This window comes from Capsicum annuum, chromosome 6 (genome assembly GCF_002878395.1).
Source record: "Capsicum annuum cultivar UCD-10X-F1 chromosome 6, UCD10Xv1.1, whole genome shotgun sequence".
Lineage (NCBI taxonomy): Eukaryota > Viridiplantae > Streptophyta > Magnoliopsida > Solanales > Solanaceae > Capsicum > Capsicum annuum.
Window position 1 is genome coordinate 53,164,383 of NC_061116.1, and position 18,709 is coordinate 53,183,091.

Sequence of the window (18,709 nt, forward strand, 5' to 3'; positions counted from 1 at the left end):
GCCGTCTATGAAAAGTTGGCTTACTAGCAAGAAAGTATGTTGTCATCCACTGTGAAATTAGTAAACAACGTGTAAGAAGAAGCTTTGGAAAAATTAGCATTTATTTGATTTGGGTTCCTATTGAGAGAGTTCTCAGAGTCTATATATGGATCATTGATGTAAAAGAATTATGAATTCAGTAGTATTTCACATTTACTGACTCAGATATCTAAATCTGTCTCTGGAAATAGTGCGGGACATGATACTAAAAGTTAAAGTTACTGATAAATGTGTGAGCTTGTGAGTTTAACTAACTTTCCATGGTCACCTCTTCCGGATCTGTATTTAGTCAAACTACGACTAAAGAGGCATGTTTTTTTGACAAACGAGTGGTGACATTTCTTTCGTTCGCCTGTTATTTTCCATAATTGGTGTTTTGATAAATAAAGTTTTATATATTAGAAATTATCTGTTTTTGTTACCCAGTCAACGTGGGCCAATTTTTTATAACTTAGATAAGATGTAAGTTGTAACAAAATATTGAAGATTTTTAGCAGCAAAACCTAAGTAACAGGTTATAGCAGATTATACAACAGAAAACTTCTCCACAAGTAAATCAATCCAATTAAAAATATTAATTAACTATCCACTAATCTTTCCATTCATTTTTGATACTCCAATAGATAAGCAAGTTAATTGTCTTTCCACTTGTTTCCTAGATCGATCTTTCTTTCATTCCTTGTATATTTCATTTCCAGAAATCTAGCGCTTGCTTTGATACATATATACATTAAAATTTCACATCAATAAAATATATATAAAAAATACATCTAGAATTAAGGTGGAACTTAGCAACAACAAGGGTAGTGTATATTGAGATCTTATTCTTACTTTTTAAAGATAGATTGTTTCTTCTAGACCCTCGATTCAAAGAAAGATAAAAAAGTGGCGGTAGCTGCAACCAAAAATAATAGCAAGATAATTAAGATAATCCAGACTAAAAAAAAGCATATAGTAATAGAAATCAAGGAATAAAATAATAAAAGAATAATAATATTAATACTCTGGAAACAGAAAAGAAATATGGCGGACTACTTATTTACCTTCTATTCTAATTCTTAATCTCCACAACCTCCTATTTGGGTAATTTCGTTGGTGAGCTGAAATTGCCATGTCTTGCCTAATCACCTCACTACAATGTTTTTGTCATACCTGTACCCTCTTCAAGCACATTATGACCAATCTCTCACGCTTTTTTATCAGGACATTTGCACATCTCCTCTTTACATGTCTGAATCACTCAACCTCATTTCCCGCATCTTCTCCTGTACAGAGGTCACTCCCACCTTGTCCCCCATATCTTTATTCCTAGCTAATCTTATCTCTCCAGGTATGTCCATACATTCATCTCAGCATCTTCACTTTTGCTACTCTCGTCTTATTAGACATGAGAGTTCTTGATAGCCAATTCTCCGACCATATAAGTAGTTGGTCTAACCACTACTCCTTAGAACTTACCGCTAATTTGGTGACACATTCTGGTCACACAAAACACCGGATGAGAGCCTCCATTTCATCTATACCGCCCAATACGATGTGATATATCCTTGCCAAGCTCTCAATTACCTTGGATTGCTAACCCAGGTACTTAAAACTTTCTTAGGGATACCTAAATGATTATCTTTTTATATTCATACCAAAGGAATAATAACGGAGTGATTGGATGGAAGTAATAAAACTAAGAAACCAATTCTCTTGTATATGCAAGTGTAAACAGCATGTTAGGTTATTTTAGCATATTATAAACTTCTTGTATATGAATAATCCTCGTGTTCTCATTCAATTTACAATATCTACGAGGTTTATTTTAGTTTTGCAAGCTACAGCTTCCTTGAGCTGGCCATTGCTAGATTTCTACATTACACTGATAGATTTCTTATTCCAATCTATCAGTTGGTATTAGTGCCAATAAACCAACCGTTGCTTTATAGCCACAATTGATTTTCGAGAGATTGAAAGCTTGATTTCCTAAGGATTAACAAATTCTTTGCTCCAATCTTGTTTATCCCCAGTTTTATTACACCAACACCATGAGAGTCAAATAAGTAATGTTGCTCAAACGACTACAAGCGCCAGAGCCCAAACTCGAGTTCTGGTCAAAGGCGTAGAAACAAAAAACGAACATTAGGGACAGGTATATTTTAGTCGAGTGCCTATTGTATGGACATCAACGAAGACAGTCGCCCCTGTCAAAATAGGAATAAGAAAAAGAAACACAAAAATTATTGCTCCTGCAATCTATGGGATCATTTCATCAATTGATTTGAATCCATACACTGCCTGAACATACAAGATATCTGGTGAGCGGAAAAAATTGACAAATGAGACCAAAAAGAAAAATCCTACCTTATTACAACAGAAATTTAAGATGCAAAAGCCCGAGCCACAAAATTCGTATTGAGGACTCAAATTAGAGGGGATGGGACAAGAAACTTCTCTACAACCCTCTGTTTAACTCTCTGACAGAAAACCGCTGGTAAAAAAGAACCTCTGCTGCACTGGCTAGGAACTGCACACTAGTGTACAGAGTTAACAAAGTTACCTATTTCTTGAATGATGGGTTCTTTTGCTTGGGAATGTACTTTGTCTTAATACCCTTTGTAGGCTTTGGCCTAAATTTGTCCTTATTGTTTCTACTTGAAGATGAATTAAGAACTCCATCTTTTGCTAACTGATTGTCAGCTCTGGAAACAACACACTGTTCTCCAGAATCCGATGCTGGGACTGTTTTTGAACTGGTATTTGGCACGTCTGGGCGCCCTGACAGCTCAGTGTCAGGAGAAATCACTAATGTGACATGATCTCCAGCAATGGCCTCCCTCCATCCTAAATCGATTTTCAGATCAATCAGAATAAAAGAGAAGCAGACAATACTTGAAGCTGAATGGCTGTTTGGGTGTGTATGTAATATATAGGAAGTGTGAGCTAGTAAAAACATACTCTGAGAAAGAAAAGTTTTTGCCGCGATACTTGAACATCCCAAATCTTGATGTGCATTTCCATCAGGAACCTGACAATTCTTACGGCTGCCAGAGCTGCCCAGGGCAAACGACTGCAAAGGAGAGGATGTCCAATCATCAAACTTCAAAGACATGACACCCTCTTCAGGATCTTGTCTTCCAACTTCATGCCTCACAGGCCTCCAAAGCTTGGCAGCTGCTCTGCTTGCCCCAATCTGAAAAGCATTACGCTTAGCTAGCTTCTCTACAATATTGCACTTTCTGGGCATGGCATGCTCTGTGATTCCAAAATCATCTCTTGCTTCGGCAGGGCAGTTTCCCTGTTGGTCAGTGCTGCAATCTTTCACTGGAATAGATATAGAACCAATCATCACTTCAGAGTTTCTCTGCTTTTGATCTATTGCCTCTTTCCGCACCTCCAGTATTGAAGCATCATCACTTCCCACTCTAACTTTTCTTGTCCATATCTTACTGCTATTAACAGGGGTACCACTGTCCTTGTGCTTCTGTAAAGGTTCAACTTTTGCTTGATGATTTTGATTGTTACCATTTTGCCCAAACCTCTGTGATTTTGGAGCTTGCCACTCAGCATTGGCAGAAAGCCGTCGATTATTGGCAGACACTGGTTGGGGTTCAACATTCTGAACTTTAACCGAATCCAGGTGATGGTGAGAGAGATCACGTTGGGATTCAACGCTCATATCTTCATTGCTGGAGAAGGTAGAGGGGTCCAGCGGTACATCAGGATTATTTAAATAGGAGTCAGACGGTCCTGGAAGGCTATGTACTTCTGCCAATGGAATCTCAAAACAATCAGCTAGCACCTCCAGGTTTCTTTTTTCCTCACTTGATTGTTCCCTTGCTTTCTGTTCTTTCTGTCGAAGCTTTTTCACCTTTTTCCTCTCTAATAGCTCAGCTTGCCTAGCACATCACGTCAGAAATAATTGAAGGAATTCAAATAATAGCTACACCACATTGAAGCAGAAAAACCAAGATTCACTAAGATAAGAAGTACCAAAAATTTTTAACAACTGGCAGGCCGAGGCCAATGGACGGGCCACATTCAAGCAAGGGGGACCATTTGATACCTCTTGCTCAATTTTTTTACTTATTACACATGTATGATGCAATCCAAAAATAATAAAATGCATGAAAAAAAAAGGGTTGAACCCCCGTGACTTGAAAGGGAAGCTTTGATATAACCTAATTTTATAAAAGTTGAATTCCCTTGATGAAATTTTTGGCTCCGCCACTGGCTGAGGCATTAAGTTTTACATCGTTGACTTAACTAATCTTTTCATTTGAAGCAGATTAGAAACTGTAATGAATGTACAATTTCCTGTTGGCTTTTTTCCAATGTCAAACTTGCTCCATCCCCTTAGGGTGAATGCTTACAAGTCCTGTCTTTATCTACTTAACCTAACAAATAAAATAAGTCACTTCTGGCTGGAATGAATTGAGCTATTTGACCGGTCAATTAAGATGCAGTTATCAAAATCCCCAAGCTCACAGCACTGTATCTTCTCATTCGGGAAAAAAAAACAACAACAAACAAACGAAAATACCCCCCCCCCCCAAAAAAAAGTATCTGCAGAGATGCTTCAAAAATAAGGGTACTAAACTACAGGAGCACATCTTCAGATCACATAAAATATTTTTATTCCAAAAATAATCATGCCATAAGCATCAACAGCTTATCCCATACAAATAATAAGAAACACAACTTTACCAAGTCTTAACTAATCATTCAGACATAGGAGCAATGACGATAGACCATAACCTCAGTAAAATACACGACAAAGGAAGAATATCAAGATGAGCTGATATGGTAAAAGTGTCTCACCTTTTTTGAGCAGCTTCTTCCTCCTCAAAAAGCAACTTTTGGCATCTCAAAGCTTCAGCATGTTTGTAAGCAACCCATGCTTTAACCTGAGCATAAATAACACTAGTTACTGTGGATGTTGGTTCAATGGACAGAATCAGGTAAAGCATAACCAAAGCATACTTCCAATAATAAAAATCGGAACCGAACTTAACAGTATGATATAAATAGTTAAATACAGATGTGAAAATATATATAGTTTCAACACATGAAGTCGGAAAGGTCTTTGGAACACTGAAAAGATTCAAATGAATAGAACTACCAGCTTCTGTTCAAAAAGGAAGCTAGTGCAAGCAACCAGATTGTTTGAGTTGAAACCAATTTTGGCAGCTTCTCCTTCGAAAACATATTTTTCCACGGACTCAGCTGTGCCAGTACATAAGAATGTTCTCTCACTAGCATCATCAAGGATGTTGAATAATTCCTTGGAGGTCACTGGAAGCCCGGAAGGTTTAGCTTGGATGACTTCCTGCAAATTGATCCTATTTAGCGTCATTAGCTCTTATCTCATTTTTCTTTTGTCATTGGTTCAATAACATTTGGTAGAAAATGGAAATAGAGAACTAACCAACAACTTTGAACCAGCCTTTACATAAACACGAGGAAGAGACCAAAACCCTGGTTTTCCCAAAGCTGTTGCCAAGGCATGAACAAGTGAAGATCCAGAAATTTCCTAAAAGAAATATGTCAATCACGATCTAATACTCTGTAAGATGTGGGATGGGAAAAATGTATTATGAAGCTCTTTCTCATCTTTGACAGATCAACAGTCACTTCAGACAATTTTTTACGAGTAGCCAAAAAAAACTCTGTTAGTCGAGAACAGTTTCAAAAAGATTTTTAGCATAATGCTCAATGATTATAGCAAATTATCTCTGAAAACACGGAAAGAGAGACTAAAGTCCATCCAAACCCTGGAGGGATAAGCTGTGATTTCTCATATAGAAAGGGAGGACCACATGCATGTTTTTGAGCCCGTTTGACAAGGATTCAAAAAATAGTTTTTTAGCTTATGTGCTTAAAAGTTGAAAATAAGTACTTATAAATTAATCAGATAAGTGTTTGGATAGAAGTGATGAAACTGAAAAAAAGTTGTTGATGTGTTTGGTAAAAAAGTGTTGTTAAACACTTTTTCGTTGTTAAAATGACTTAAATGTCCTTGAAACTGTTAACACCATAAATAAGCTGAATTATATATAATTTTTAATTCTAATAATTCAAAAACAAAGGAGAAAGACGAAGAGGAAACTCGAGGGAAGAAACGGAGAGACGACAAAGAGAAAAAGAAAGAAAAGCAATATATTTAAGGGCTACAATTCAGGTTATTGTTGGAATTGAAGGAAAATATAAGGGATAAAAAGGTAAATGTCTTGGTCAAACTTAAAAGAATTTTAATCTAAAAAGTAAAAAACTGGGGTTACCCAGCTTCACACTTTTTGCTTTTTTTAAACAGTTTTTAGCTTTTTTAAGTACTTTTTTATTTTACCAAACACCTAAAAAAAAGCTAAAAAAGAGATTAAAAGCTGATTTGACCATCCAAACGGACTCTCTATCTTCTTTTCTCAACTTCACACTATCTACCAGAACAAATTAGGAGGATATAACTTGCTGCGCACTGTGAATAGCCTAGGTGATATTCTATTATAGTCAAACTTCTCTACAACAGCCTCGTCCGTTCCGATGTTTTATGGCTTTTATAGTGGTATGCTGTTATACACCTATAACAATATTTGACATTTAAATCTTATTCGACTTTTATAGAGAAAACTTATCCAAAATTTTCAATTTTTCATTTTTTTAGTAAAAAATATAACAAACTATGTAAATTTAGAATCACAGAAGATATTCATATTTCGGTTAATTAAAAATGAAAGAAAGCTAATACATCATGAATAAATTTAGACCCTTACAAGATGAAAACGTCTGTCCAACAGAAAAAAAATATGTGTTGATCTTTCATTTTTTTTTTTAATTACCGAAGTATGTACTGATGTAATATTCTTTGTAAAAAGTGGTGTAATGTATTAATTTTTAAAAATATTTGGTCAAAATACTATCACTATTATTAATTAACAATAACAACAATAACAATATACCAAGTGTATTCCCACAAGTGGGGTCTGGGGAGGGTGGTGTGTATGCAGCCTTACACCTACATTGTGAAGATAGAGAGACTGTTTCCAATAAACTCATAATAAAAAGTATCAAAAGGAAGATATCGTCGTGAAGCAAGCATGCTGAACATAATGGAGAAAAACATTAATAGTGTTTTCCTTATTACGAAAATACAAGTCTAGCAACAAAAGTTCAAAATTTGAGCAAGTATGCTATAAGAATGTATTGTTATAATTGTGGATGTTGTTGTTATAAGTACGATTTTGTGATAGAGAGGTAAAATATAACATAAAAAATTGGTGCGAAAGAAAACTTGATTGTTATAGTGAAATAAGTTATAGAGAGGTCCTCCTCTCTCTCTCTCTCTCCCCCCCTCTCTCTCTCCCCCAACGGCTCTCTCCCCCCTCTCTCTCTCTCCCTACCCTCTCTCCACCCCCAGCTTACCGGCCCCGGTACCCGGCGCCGACCCGATCCGGCCGCCGGCTCCGACCAACGGTCGCCGGAGCTGACCAGACCGCCGGCGACGACCTCCGGTCGCCGGCTCTCCCTCTCTCTCTCTCTCCCTACCCCCGCTCCATCCCAAGCGCACCGGCCCCGGTCCCCGGCGCCGTCGCTGAACGTCGGAGCCGACCAGATCCGACCGCCGGCTCCGACCTCCGGTCCCCGGCGCTGACCCGACCTGACCCCCGGTCGTCGCTCCCCGGCGTTGACCCGACCCCCCCCGCCGGTTCATACCCCCCCCTCGTCGGACCCCAGCTGTTCATACCCCACCCCCCAGTTGTTCACCCCCCCCCCCTCCCCGTACTGCTCCCCCCCCCCCCCCCCGGCGGGGTCCGGACCCCCCCCCCCCCAGCCCGGCATTCAACCAGCTGCCGCCCGGTCCCCAGCCGCCAACTTGGTCTCCAACAGGCCGACACTCCGCCTGCACCCGCCACGCCGTCTCCAGCAGCCGCAGCCCCAAGCGAAATCCGGTGACTTCTAACCTTTGTTATTTCGTTATTTCATATTGCATTTTAATTCATTCTTTCATATTCCATGCTTAGTACTATGCTCGTAGTAGCCCGTGTACCTTGACTTGCGTGGGATTTGTGAACATTGCCTGTTGTCTGTTGTCTGTTGTTGCTGTTGCTGTGGTCGCTTCTTAGTTTTTGCTTCGGGAGTTTTCCTTTGAACGTGTGTGTGTCGTGTATCTCATTGCTGCTGCTTTGATATTGCCACCGGGTATATCCTTATATTTTCCTACTTTTTCGTGTAGTTGTGGCTATGGGTGGTAATGAGTGGTTAGGGTCATGTCCGAGGGGGTTGGGGCGTGGGGCTGTGGTGGGGGCGGGAGATGGGGAGAGAGCGGGAGTGGGTGGGAGGCCAAGGTTTGGCCGAGGGGGGGTAGTGGGGGGCGCGTGGATAGCGACGGTAGGCTGAGGGTTGGGTCTTGGAATATAGGGACCCTTCAGGGGAAGTCCATAGAGCTGGTGAAGATTCTTAGGAAGAGAAGGATCAACCTTGCGTGTGTCCAAGAGACCAAGTGGGTAGGGTCTAAGGCTAGGGATGTGGACGGTTACAAGCTGTGGTACTCTGGGAGCGACAGGCGTAGGAATGGAGTTGGCATCTTGGTAGATGAAGAGCTTAGAGGCCAGGTAGTGGAGGTGAAAAGGATCAACGATAGGTTGATGACTATTAAGTTGGTCATTCGGGGGTTTACCCTGAACGTGTGTAGTGCCTATGCGCCGCATGTGGGATCGGAGGGGGAGGAGAAGATGCGGTTCTGGGAGGCTTTGGAGGAGGTGGTGAGAGGCGTGCCCAGTTCGGAGAAGATTGTTGTAGCAGGGGATTTCAACGGGCACATCGGGGCGCTACCGGGAGGCTTTGGGGATGTGCATGGTGGTTTTGGTTTTGGGGAGAGAAATGAAGAGGGTGCGACCCTATTGGAGTTTGCGAGGGCGTTTGGGCTGGTGGTGGTGAACTCGGGCTTCCCGAAGAAGGACGAGCACCTGATCACTTTTTGGAGCGCGATAGCCAGGACCCAGATTGACTTTTTGTTGCTTAGGAAAGGGGATAGGGCGTTGTGTAAAGACTGTAAAGTCATCTCGAGTGAGAATCTTTCGACTCAACATAGGCTCTTGGTTATGGATTTGGGTATAAAGAAGAATAGAAAGCGGAGGAGTAAGGAGAGTAGACCGAGAATTAAGTGGGGCGGCTTGACGCCAGTGAATGCGTGGGAGATAGGGGAGAGGTTGGCGGGAATGGGGGTGTGGGAGTGTAGGGGGGACGTGGATAATATGTGGGACAGGGCGGAAACGTGAATCAGGGAGAATGCAAGGGAGGTGTTGGGTGTTTCTAGGGGCCGGGCCGGACATCATCGGGGGGATTGGTGGTGGAATGAAGAGGTGGGGAAGAAAGTGCAGACCAAGAAAGAGGCGTATGCTAAGTTGGTGGAAAGTAAAGACGAAGAAGAGAAGCGGGTAAACAGGAAAGAGTACAAGCTAGCGAGGAAGGAGGCGAAGTCAGCGGTCACGGCAGCTAAGACGGCCGCTTTTGAGAGCTTGTATGCAGGGTTACAGGGGAAAGGAGGGGAGAAAAAGTTGTTTCGACTCGCTAAGGCTAGGGAGAGGAAGAGTCGTGACCTCGATCAGGTGAGGTGCATTAAGGGGGAGGACGGTAGGGTGTTGGTGGAGGACGGTCACATAAAGAAGAGATGGCAGTCGTACTTTCATACGCTCTTGAACGACGAGGGGGACAGAGCTATTGTGTTAGGGGAACTGGAGCACTCAGGGGAGTGTCGGGATTTTAGCTATTGTAGACGTTTTAAGGTAGACGAGGTTAGACAGGCAGTCCGCAGGATGCGAAGGGGTAGGGCGACGGGGCCGGATGAGATACCGGTGGAGTTTTGGAAGTTCGTTGGAGAGGCTGGTGTAAGGTGGTTGACTGCATTGTTCAATGAAATTTTCAGGACGGCAAAGATGCCCGAGGCGTGGAGGTGGAGTACCATGATCCCCCTCTATAAGAATAAGGGGGACATTCAGCGTTGCAATAACTACAAGGGGATTAAGTTACTGAGTCACTCTATGAAGATATGGGAGAGAGTGGTCGAGGTGAGGCTGAGACGGATAGTGTCTATTTCGGAAAACCAGTTCGGATTTATGCCCGGCCGCTCGACGACGGAGGCAATCCACCTGGTACGGAGGTTGGTGGAGCAGTATAGGGAGAGGAAGAAGGATCTGCACATGGTGTTCATCGACCTGGAAAAGGCGTACGACAAAGTCCCCAGGGAAGTGCTTTGGAGATGCTTGGAGGTGAGTGGAGTACCGCAGGCATATATACGAGTAATTAAGGATATGTATGAGGGAGCAAAAACCCAGGTGAGGACGGCGGGAGGAGACTCAGAGCATTTCACTGTCCTGACAGGATTGCATCAGGGATCTACTCTTAGTCCCTTTTTGTTTGCGTTAGTAATGGATGTGATGACGCGGCGTATCCAAGGGGAGGTGCCGTGGTGTATGCTTTTTGCAGACGATGTAGTCCTGATAGATGAGACTCGACGGGGTGTGAATGACAAATTAGAGTTGTGGAGGCAAACTCTGGAGTCTAAAGGGTTCAGGGTGAGCAGAACCAAGACAGAGTATGTGGAATGTAAGTTTAATGACGTGAGGCGGGAGAATGAGGTAGTAGTGAGGCTAGAAGCACAGGAGGTAGGGAAGAGGGATAAGTTCAAGTATCTCGGGTCCGTGATCCAGAGTAACGGTGAGATTGACGAGGATGTCTCGCACCGTATTGGGGCGGGATGGATGAAGTGGAAACTCGCATCGGGGGTGCTGTGTGATAAGAAGGTGCCGCCCAAGCTTAAAGGCAAATTCTATAGGGTGGTAGTCCGTCCGGCCTTGCTGTATGGAGCGGAGTGTTGGCCAGTTAAGAACTCCCACATCCAAAAAATGAAGGTGGCAGAAATGCGGATGTTGCGCTGGATGTGTGGACTGACCCGAGGGGATAGAGTTCGGAATGAGACTATCCGGGAGAAGGTTGGTGTGACTTCAGTGGAGTGTAAGATGCGGGAAGCACGATTGAGATGGTTCGGACACGTGAAGAGGAGGGGCATGGATGCCCCGGTCCGTAGGTGTGAGAGGCTAGCGTTGGATGGCTTTAGACGGGGTAGAGGTAGACCGAAGAAGTACTGGGGTGAGGTGATTAGGCGGGACATGGAACAGTTACAGCTCACCGAGGACATGACCCTAGATAGGAAGGTCTGGAAGATGCGAATTACGGCAGAGGATTAGGGCCAGTTCGGGTCGCTAGTGTAGGGAATTAATTGGTGGGGGTGTATTCCTGTTATGATTCTGTATTCAGTGTTTCGTGTTCCGTGTTCCATGTCTATTACGAATCTGGGTGCTTTCCTCTTCTTTATATTCCTGCAATCCTGCTTTACTCTGTTTTATATTCCCTATGGGTGCCGTATCTATGTTATGTCATCTGTTGCTGTGCTGTACTATGTGTTTGTGTGATATCTCGTGACTTGAGCCGGGGGTCTTTCGGAAACAGCCTTTCTACTTCATCAGAGGTAGAGGTATGGACTGCGTACATCTTACCCCCCCAGACCCCACTAAGTGGGAATACACTGGGTTTGTTGTTGTTGTTGTAAGTTATAGAGAGGTCTGAATGTACTCTTGCTTGGGGCAGTTCTTCTACCTTCAGTTAATTCCAGATTATCATCGCATTTCTGTGTTAAAGTTGCTACCAGAAGCACTCTCTTTAAGGTCCATTTCAAAAGGAACTCACTTTAAGATCCAAGTCAACAAAAAACATGCATAAGCCAGCAGGAACATGGAAAGCGATTACCTCAAGTGAAATCCCATGCAATGATACAACCTCCTTAGTCTCATCCACTGAGAGCTGTATGTAGCAGTTGTATAACAACATAAGAAATATTAAGAAACAGGTACACAAAAAGAAGAATTAGGGAGTGAGGGAGGGAAATGTACCTTGTCCCAAAATGCTCCCAACAAATCCCTGTATTTGCGAGACTCCTACAAGACGTAAATGAAAAAAGATTCAGCGAATGCACAACCACTTTATTTTTTTTTTTTTTTGACAAGGTAACTGACGGTCTATAAATCATCAACACAAAGTGTTGGGAGCCAAATGGAGAGTTTACATCAGTGTATCCAAACCCAAAAAATTAACTAGAAACAAACCACCTACACACTATATCATCTCACAAGGATAGTAGGATGTCTATACTGAAATTGGATCATCTATATACTCTGATTTGCACCAATAACAGAACATAAGAATTAAAATTCATTGTAATCCTTTGTAAGGAACTACTAGTATCTTCAAAACACCTTGAATTCCTTCCAAATTGTCCACCGAATTGCTGCATGGACAATTCTCCATCTTATCTTTGTTTGTGCTGCAATTTCCCTCTGAGTTCCAGCTCATCAGTGCATCAGATATTCTACCTGGCATTGTCCACCTTATACGTCTAAAGCTTGTGAACAAATGCCATAACTGGCTGGTCATCTTGCAATGTAAGTAAAACAAATGGTCAAATATCTCTGGATTTTGCCCACAAAAATAACATCTTGAGAACAATGAAATTCCCTCCTCCTCAGTTTCTCCTAAGTTAAAACTGAGTCATTCACTATCGACCAAGTAAAGATGGCTACTTCATATGAAATTTTTACTCTCCATATTAATTTCCACGGCAATAGATTCAGCCGTGATGCCAGTTGATTCAGATCCTTGTAATTTTAAGCAGAGCTTAATGTAAAACTGCCTTTACAATGAGTACTCCACCTAACTGTATCATCCCCTTCCTGCACTCCATTGTATTGATCTATTGTGCCATAGAAATCTGCCAAAGTATCTATTTCCCATTCTTGCATCAGTCTTCTAACAGTCGATGTTCCATCCCTGTGTGGACCAAACTTCATTCAAGGTGGCACCCCACTGTTGTTTCAAGTTAAAAATGCCGGGGTATAACTGCTTCAAGCTGCCATTACCCAACCAGTTTTCTTCCGAAAACATTATCCTCCTACCATCCTTAACATTGAAGCTGATTTTTTGTGCAAATTCAGGCCACAAATTCCTAATTGATCTCCACAAACTAAGTTCCATAAGGGCTGGTTAACCCTTTGGTCTTCCAAAATCCCTCCTCCCAATATTTTGCAATCACCACAGTAGCCCATAAAGTTTGCTCCTCCTTCAGTAATCTCCCGAGCCATTTCATCATTCATCGGGAGACTTTTGTTTTGATTCCTCACATTTCTGATCTCACGACCACCTTGTTTTTTGGAAAGGATTAAAGTTTTTCATTTAACCAGATGGATCCTTCCTTTTCCTCTCACTATTTCCTTGCCATAAAAAAATCTTCCTAAGACTATCTTTCTTTCACACTACTGGTAAGAGGGAACAAAGACATCAAATAAGTAGGTAGAGCATCTAATACAACCTTCCTCCAAGAGATAAGTACTGAGATTTCCACCTAGACCGTCTTTTTTCACATCTTTCCAAAACACAATTTCAGATGACTTTAGATTTGCTTTTGGCTCCCAAGGGCATTCCTAAATACACAGTTGGAAAGCACCTTATTTCTCCACCCAAAATATCTGTCAGTTGTTGCATCCCTGAAACCTCATTTACGGGGAAAATCTGACTTTTCCTCCAATTGATGTGGAGGCCAGAAATTGCTTCAAACAGGATTAACCAATATTGACTTATGATATCAGCAGTTAGATACCTAATCAGAAAACAAGCTTCACCACAATAGAAATCAAACTGCAAATGGCTATTGACATACCCAGTGTTCTCAAAGGAAAAGAGAGTTAAAAACACCTGTTTCTGCTAGGGCACTAAAGTGCAATTTAAGCGGGCCCTTAATGAAGAAAAGTGAAAATGAACAGAAAATGTAAATATATATGTACTGCAAGAGACAATAGCTATAAACACAGATACAATTATATGGCCAAGAGATTGAAGAGAATTGCAACTGAATTATCTGCATCAAAAGATATGTTTTTTTAAAATCAAAATATATGTTAATTGAATTTGCAAGTCATTTTAAATTTCTTGGGTAGTATAGAAAGTTTTTTTATTTTTATTTTGAAGTGTCACGCTAAAACTGGCTAAACTTTTGAACTTCATATACTGATTACTAAAATATCTAATATCATTTTTGTTCACAATGTCTCCTTTAACATTTAATATATCATTCTTTCTTTCTAACCCTATTTATTGGTTGATGTCAGTCTCATCAAAAGAGAACCATGGCCATGGGTGCTAACATCTTATAGTGCCTTCACTAAAGCACCCTTACCAAGCACCATACGCTGCACCTAGCTCAGGATTTAAGCAGTCTTTATAATAACCACAAGTGCACAAATGGCCTCCAAATCAATTCCAGCATTAGGGGTCAGCAATATAAAAGAAAAAAGGCCTCCAAGATAGATATACCTTATCAAAATTTAACGATCTGCGATGCAGCCGTATATGTCTTCTATGATTGATAGGTGAACAAAATTCCCTGGAACATTTCTCACACTTCTGCATCTGAAATTTTGAAGCATACGATAAAGGCCATGCAGTAATATCTGCAAGAAAAAAAACCATAACAGAATCCATTCAATATTCATGGCTTAAGCGAGTGAGTATGCGACCTATTACAAACTGGAATCTTCAGATAGACCTTTTCAGGCCACTTATTGGCCTTCTTCAGCTAATGCATCAAGCACTGTGGCTTAATGCATTTTGAATGACTTAAAAATTCACATTCTATCCCAGCTTGAGGTCCACAAGCTATTGAAATAACAGGAAGTTCCTTGATCCATAGGGTGGAATGGATGGGATCCCTCCACTCGTTACCAGAAGTCTCGAGTTTGAGCCCTGGAAATGGAGAAACTCATAGTAGGGACACTTGCATATGCAAAGAGAATCTGAATTACTCGGGCCTATGGGCTTTGGATACTGGATGGTTACACCAAAAAAAAAAAAAGAACACACGTTGCATGCTATGAACACCAAGTTCGAAATTTGTTACCTGGTTGATCTATAGAATGAAGCCACTGAATCCATTGAACAGGACTTTCTCCCATTCTTGGTAATGGAAGCAGGTTTTCCTTTCCCATAGCTTGCCTAAAGGAAGTATCCAGTGAATAGTTCACCTCATCGTCTTTCATTGCATCTGGAGTACCACCAATGCTGAGCTTTGCCACTGGCATCTACACACAACTAATAGATCATAAGAGGGAACTTCAGAAGATAATTTGACATATACAAATAAAAGGAAGAAATATACAGCAGCATGAGTTAGATACATGTCTGCATGCATGCTTATGTTATGCGCATACAGGACATGTCCGTCCTGGCAGCGACGAGCAAAAAAATATGAAAAATTACTAAGCAAAATAAAGAGGGAGGACAAAAAATCGAAAGATCCTTCTCAAAATAAATAATGCCTAAGGATTTTGTACAACTCATAACTTTGGCCTACTGTCAGGAAGAATTGTAAATGACATAGCACAGGTATCAATTGATGTTGATAATTAGACCAAACAACAGAATTTACGGCAGAACAAATAGAACGAGTCAAATGACTGGAAATATCTGTAATATCCAATATTTCTGGGATCAAACTGCTTATTTACATTCTAAATTTGGAGACATGCTATTAGTGTAGCAGAGGAATAAAAATGTTTGTTGAATCCCATCTTAGATATTTTACCACTATTCATATGTGGATTTTCTACGTGAAACTTGAAGATCTTTGTTGCTTAAATATGGTTTAAGTGAGTGAAAGGGGTTGATCTACGGGAGAAAATCCTCTTATCTTGCTCCCTCTACCAATTTGTTACTCTGGAAGGTCACTTAAGCAATCCGTCTTCACTTCCAGAAAGTACAAAGCTAAATTTCCCCAAGCCACCTCTGACCGGTTTGCTTTCCCGGTTTGCTTAATTGATATTCAAAGACTTAAAGCTGGCTTGTTCATTTCGCATTTTAATCTATAAATAATTTGGCCAAATGGTATCTGTTAGAATATGAGTAGGAGAAGGAATAGTATACAGAATCCTACTTGGAAAAGAATTGAAATTGAAAAGAATTGGAATATGGTATCTATAAATAGGGTCTCAGTGTAAGAATGTAGGTACAACAATTCAATAATATTCTTCTCTTATATTTCTCACATGGAATCAAAGCATTGGGAAGAAACTTCAGGGAAAGAAAATTCAGTCACTGTGCATCTTTTCGGTGACTACTTTTTCATATTTGATTTGCATTGCACCATGCATCTTTCCAGTGACTACTTTCTCATACCAAATTTGCGTAGGACCCTGTATCTTTCCAGGCTACTTTCTCATATTTGAGTTGCGTAGTACCGTGCATCTTTCCGATGACTACTCAGATCTGATTTGCATAGGGTCATGCCATTATTCCGACCCTACCCATATAATTTTATGATTTAAAATGGTCTCCTCGAGCCTAGTTTGGAAAGTTTAACAATTTCTCTTTTCCAGTAGGGTCGTGCCATCATTCCGACCCTACCAATATAATTTGTCTTTTTTCAGTAGGGTCGTGTCGTCATTCCGACCCTACCCATATAATTTCTCTTTTACAGTAGGGTCGTGCCATCATTCCGACCCTACCCATATAATTTTTCTCAAATTTTGACCACTTTTCAGCCATCAAATCTAATAATCCAACGCGTGGGCATGTTTCAGCCAGTTTTTAGGTGACTTTCTTGTTCAAGATCTACTTATCTCTTGATTCGACATGACCCAGATATTTTATACCAGTTTTCAACAATTTTCAAGCAATAAACCGACTTTTCAGCAATGTTTATTACTTTTCCCACCACTTCTTCAGTTTGTTTCTTTTCAACTGTGATCGCAAAGACGTCTTGACCAGTCCTTATCAGTTTTCTTATAGACTTCACCAAGTCTCTCACCAATCCTCCTCGTATTAATTACATCTATAACAAGGTTGGTAAATAGGACTTGTATGCACCAGTGTTAAAATATGAGTAGGAGAAGGACTAGTATATAGAATCCTACTTGAAAAAGGATTGTAATGTTGTGTCCTACTTGGAAAAGGATTGAAATGTAGTGTCTATAAATAGGTTCTCACCGTAATGATGTAATTACAACAATTCATAACATTCCTCTCATATATTTCTCACATCAATTACTTGTATTTCTTCTTAATTCACGAGGAGAGGACCTATCAAAAGAAAAGAGTTTGTCAATCGACAAAGCAAGAATTCACGAGGATAAGACCTATCAAAAGCAAAGAGTTTGTCAATACACAAGCAATAAAAACTACACAGAGATTCAATCCTACGTAGTGTACATATAGTTTGTCTAAAGCAAGGGAAAAGGCAATTAAATTGACTATACTAAACATGCCTTGAACAATTCGACGTTAATATGTTTGTTACTTTGATAGTAAAGTTTACACCAATACTCCAATCAACTTGATATTTTGAGGACCTAAACTTGTGTATGTACCAAAGGTGACTGGCCAAATTACTTTGTTACTTGTGTATGTACCAAAAGTGACTGGAATGAGAAGAGGAAAGAAAAATGGCACACACTGTAGAATTGGCAACGCACACACTGTAGAATTGGCAACTGCTAGAAAAAGAAGTGTTTCTTAAAAGAGATTTTTTCCTAAAACTATCATGAAATATCCCAAACTAAATCGCTCTAACAAGCCAAGATGGCGGTATTGAAGCATTTGAGTCTAATCTCAACGAAATCAGATACCTGGATGTCCTTTTTAAGCCTCTCCTTTCCATTTCAAGTCAAGTTCCCATATGCTCCCAAAAAGGATTAGAAGTTAGATAATGAATCCATTTATCAAAACACGATTATAGGCACATTCCCACTAAATACCTGATGCTCCAGATCTAGTTATCTAGTTCCTATAACAGCTTCTTTCCCCCTTCAAGTTTAGATTTCCTCAAAGATAAAACAGGTAAAAACTGGTATCCACATGTTTTACTATATTCTTAAAGCTAATGCCAATGCAAATCCCATTTGGAATCACGAGCATTTTGTATCAATTATGACATCAAATCTCAATGATAACTCATAAGTTGGGAGAAATTTGAACACATGCTCCAAGACTAGATTCAACTGGATCTACAGTAGAATGTTAAAAAAAAATCTTCATTTCGTTATCAATAAAACAAAAAACAAAGTATTGGTTGGCAAAGCAACACACGAGACCAAAAACTTTGTATAGTGCTGGCATAACTTATCTGCACTTATTATACAACAAGAAGATATGTTTACTTTTGGGTGCACCAACAAAAGATATCACTCCCAATTCACAGGTTACTAACGCATTGCCACCTGATCCATGACTATTCATGTTCAGTGCATCTGCTGTATATACCAAAGCTGGTCACCTTTTTTCATCAAGTAATAATTCCTTTTAAAATCGAAGGTTGTTGCTACCAAACTCTTAGCTAAATGTACCAAAAACTACCAAGCATTAAAACAAATTGCATATACAAGAAACATGTAGTAGAATTGATTCTCCAAAACATTTTTCACATTTATAGAGAACAGCCATGCTATTGTGAATTCCGATCTACTTTAAACCTAACAAATATACATAAGCAGAAAGTAATGGAAGCATGTTAAGCATAGATAGATCAAGAGAAGTTGTAACACACCATCAATAACACAGTAACCAAAAATTGCCTCGACCAATGAGTAACCCC

At 40.4% G+C, this 18,709-nt stretch overlaps 1 protein-coding gene across 7 annotated transcripts in view; it reads right to left on the reverse strand.

The window, feature by feature from the left end:
* Positions 1 to 2,264: 2,264 nt before the first annotated feature.
* Positions 2,265 to 18,709, reverse strand: part of LOC107853468 — a 17,416-nt gene continuing 971 nt past the window's right edge. For 2 of the 7 annotated variants that reach the window (XM_016698450.2, XM_016698449.2), the window contains exons 2-11: positions 17,107 to 17,199; positions 15,023 to 15,203; positions 14,440 to 14,576; positions 11,967 to 12,011; positions 11,824 to 11,877; positions 5,450 to 5,554; positions 5,144 to 5,350; positions 4,843 to 4,928; positions 2,980 to 3,920; positions 2,265 to 2,865 (exon numbers count right to left, since the gene is read on the reverse strand). In XM_016698450.2, the coding sequence (XP_016553936.1) occupies positions 2,582 to 2,865; positions 2,980 to 3,920; positions 4,843 to 4,928; positions 5,144 to 5,350; positions 5,450 to 5,554; positions 11,824 to 11,877; positions 11,967 to 12,011; positions 14,440 to 14,576; positions 15,023 to 15,203; positions 17,107 to 17,133 (2,067 nt within the window). In that variant the 5' untranslated portion in view covers positions 17,134 to 17,199 and the 3' untranslated portion in view covers positions 2,265 to 2,581. Of the gene's footprint in view, positions 2,866 to 2,979; positions 3,921 to 4,842; positions 4,929 to 5,143; positions 5,351 to 5,449; positions 5,555 to 11,823; positions 11,878 to 11,966; positions 12,012 to 14,439; positions 14,577 to 15,022; positions 15,214 to 17,106; positions 17,200 to 18,709 lie in introns of all 7 variants that reach the window. The other 5 variants (XM_016698453.2, XM_016698448.2, XM_016698452.2 and 2 more) reach the window with 3 other exon arrangements.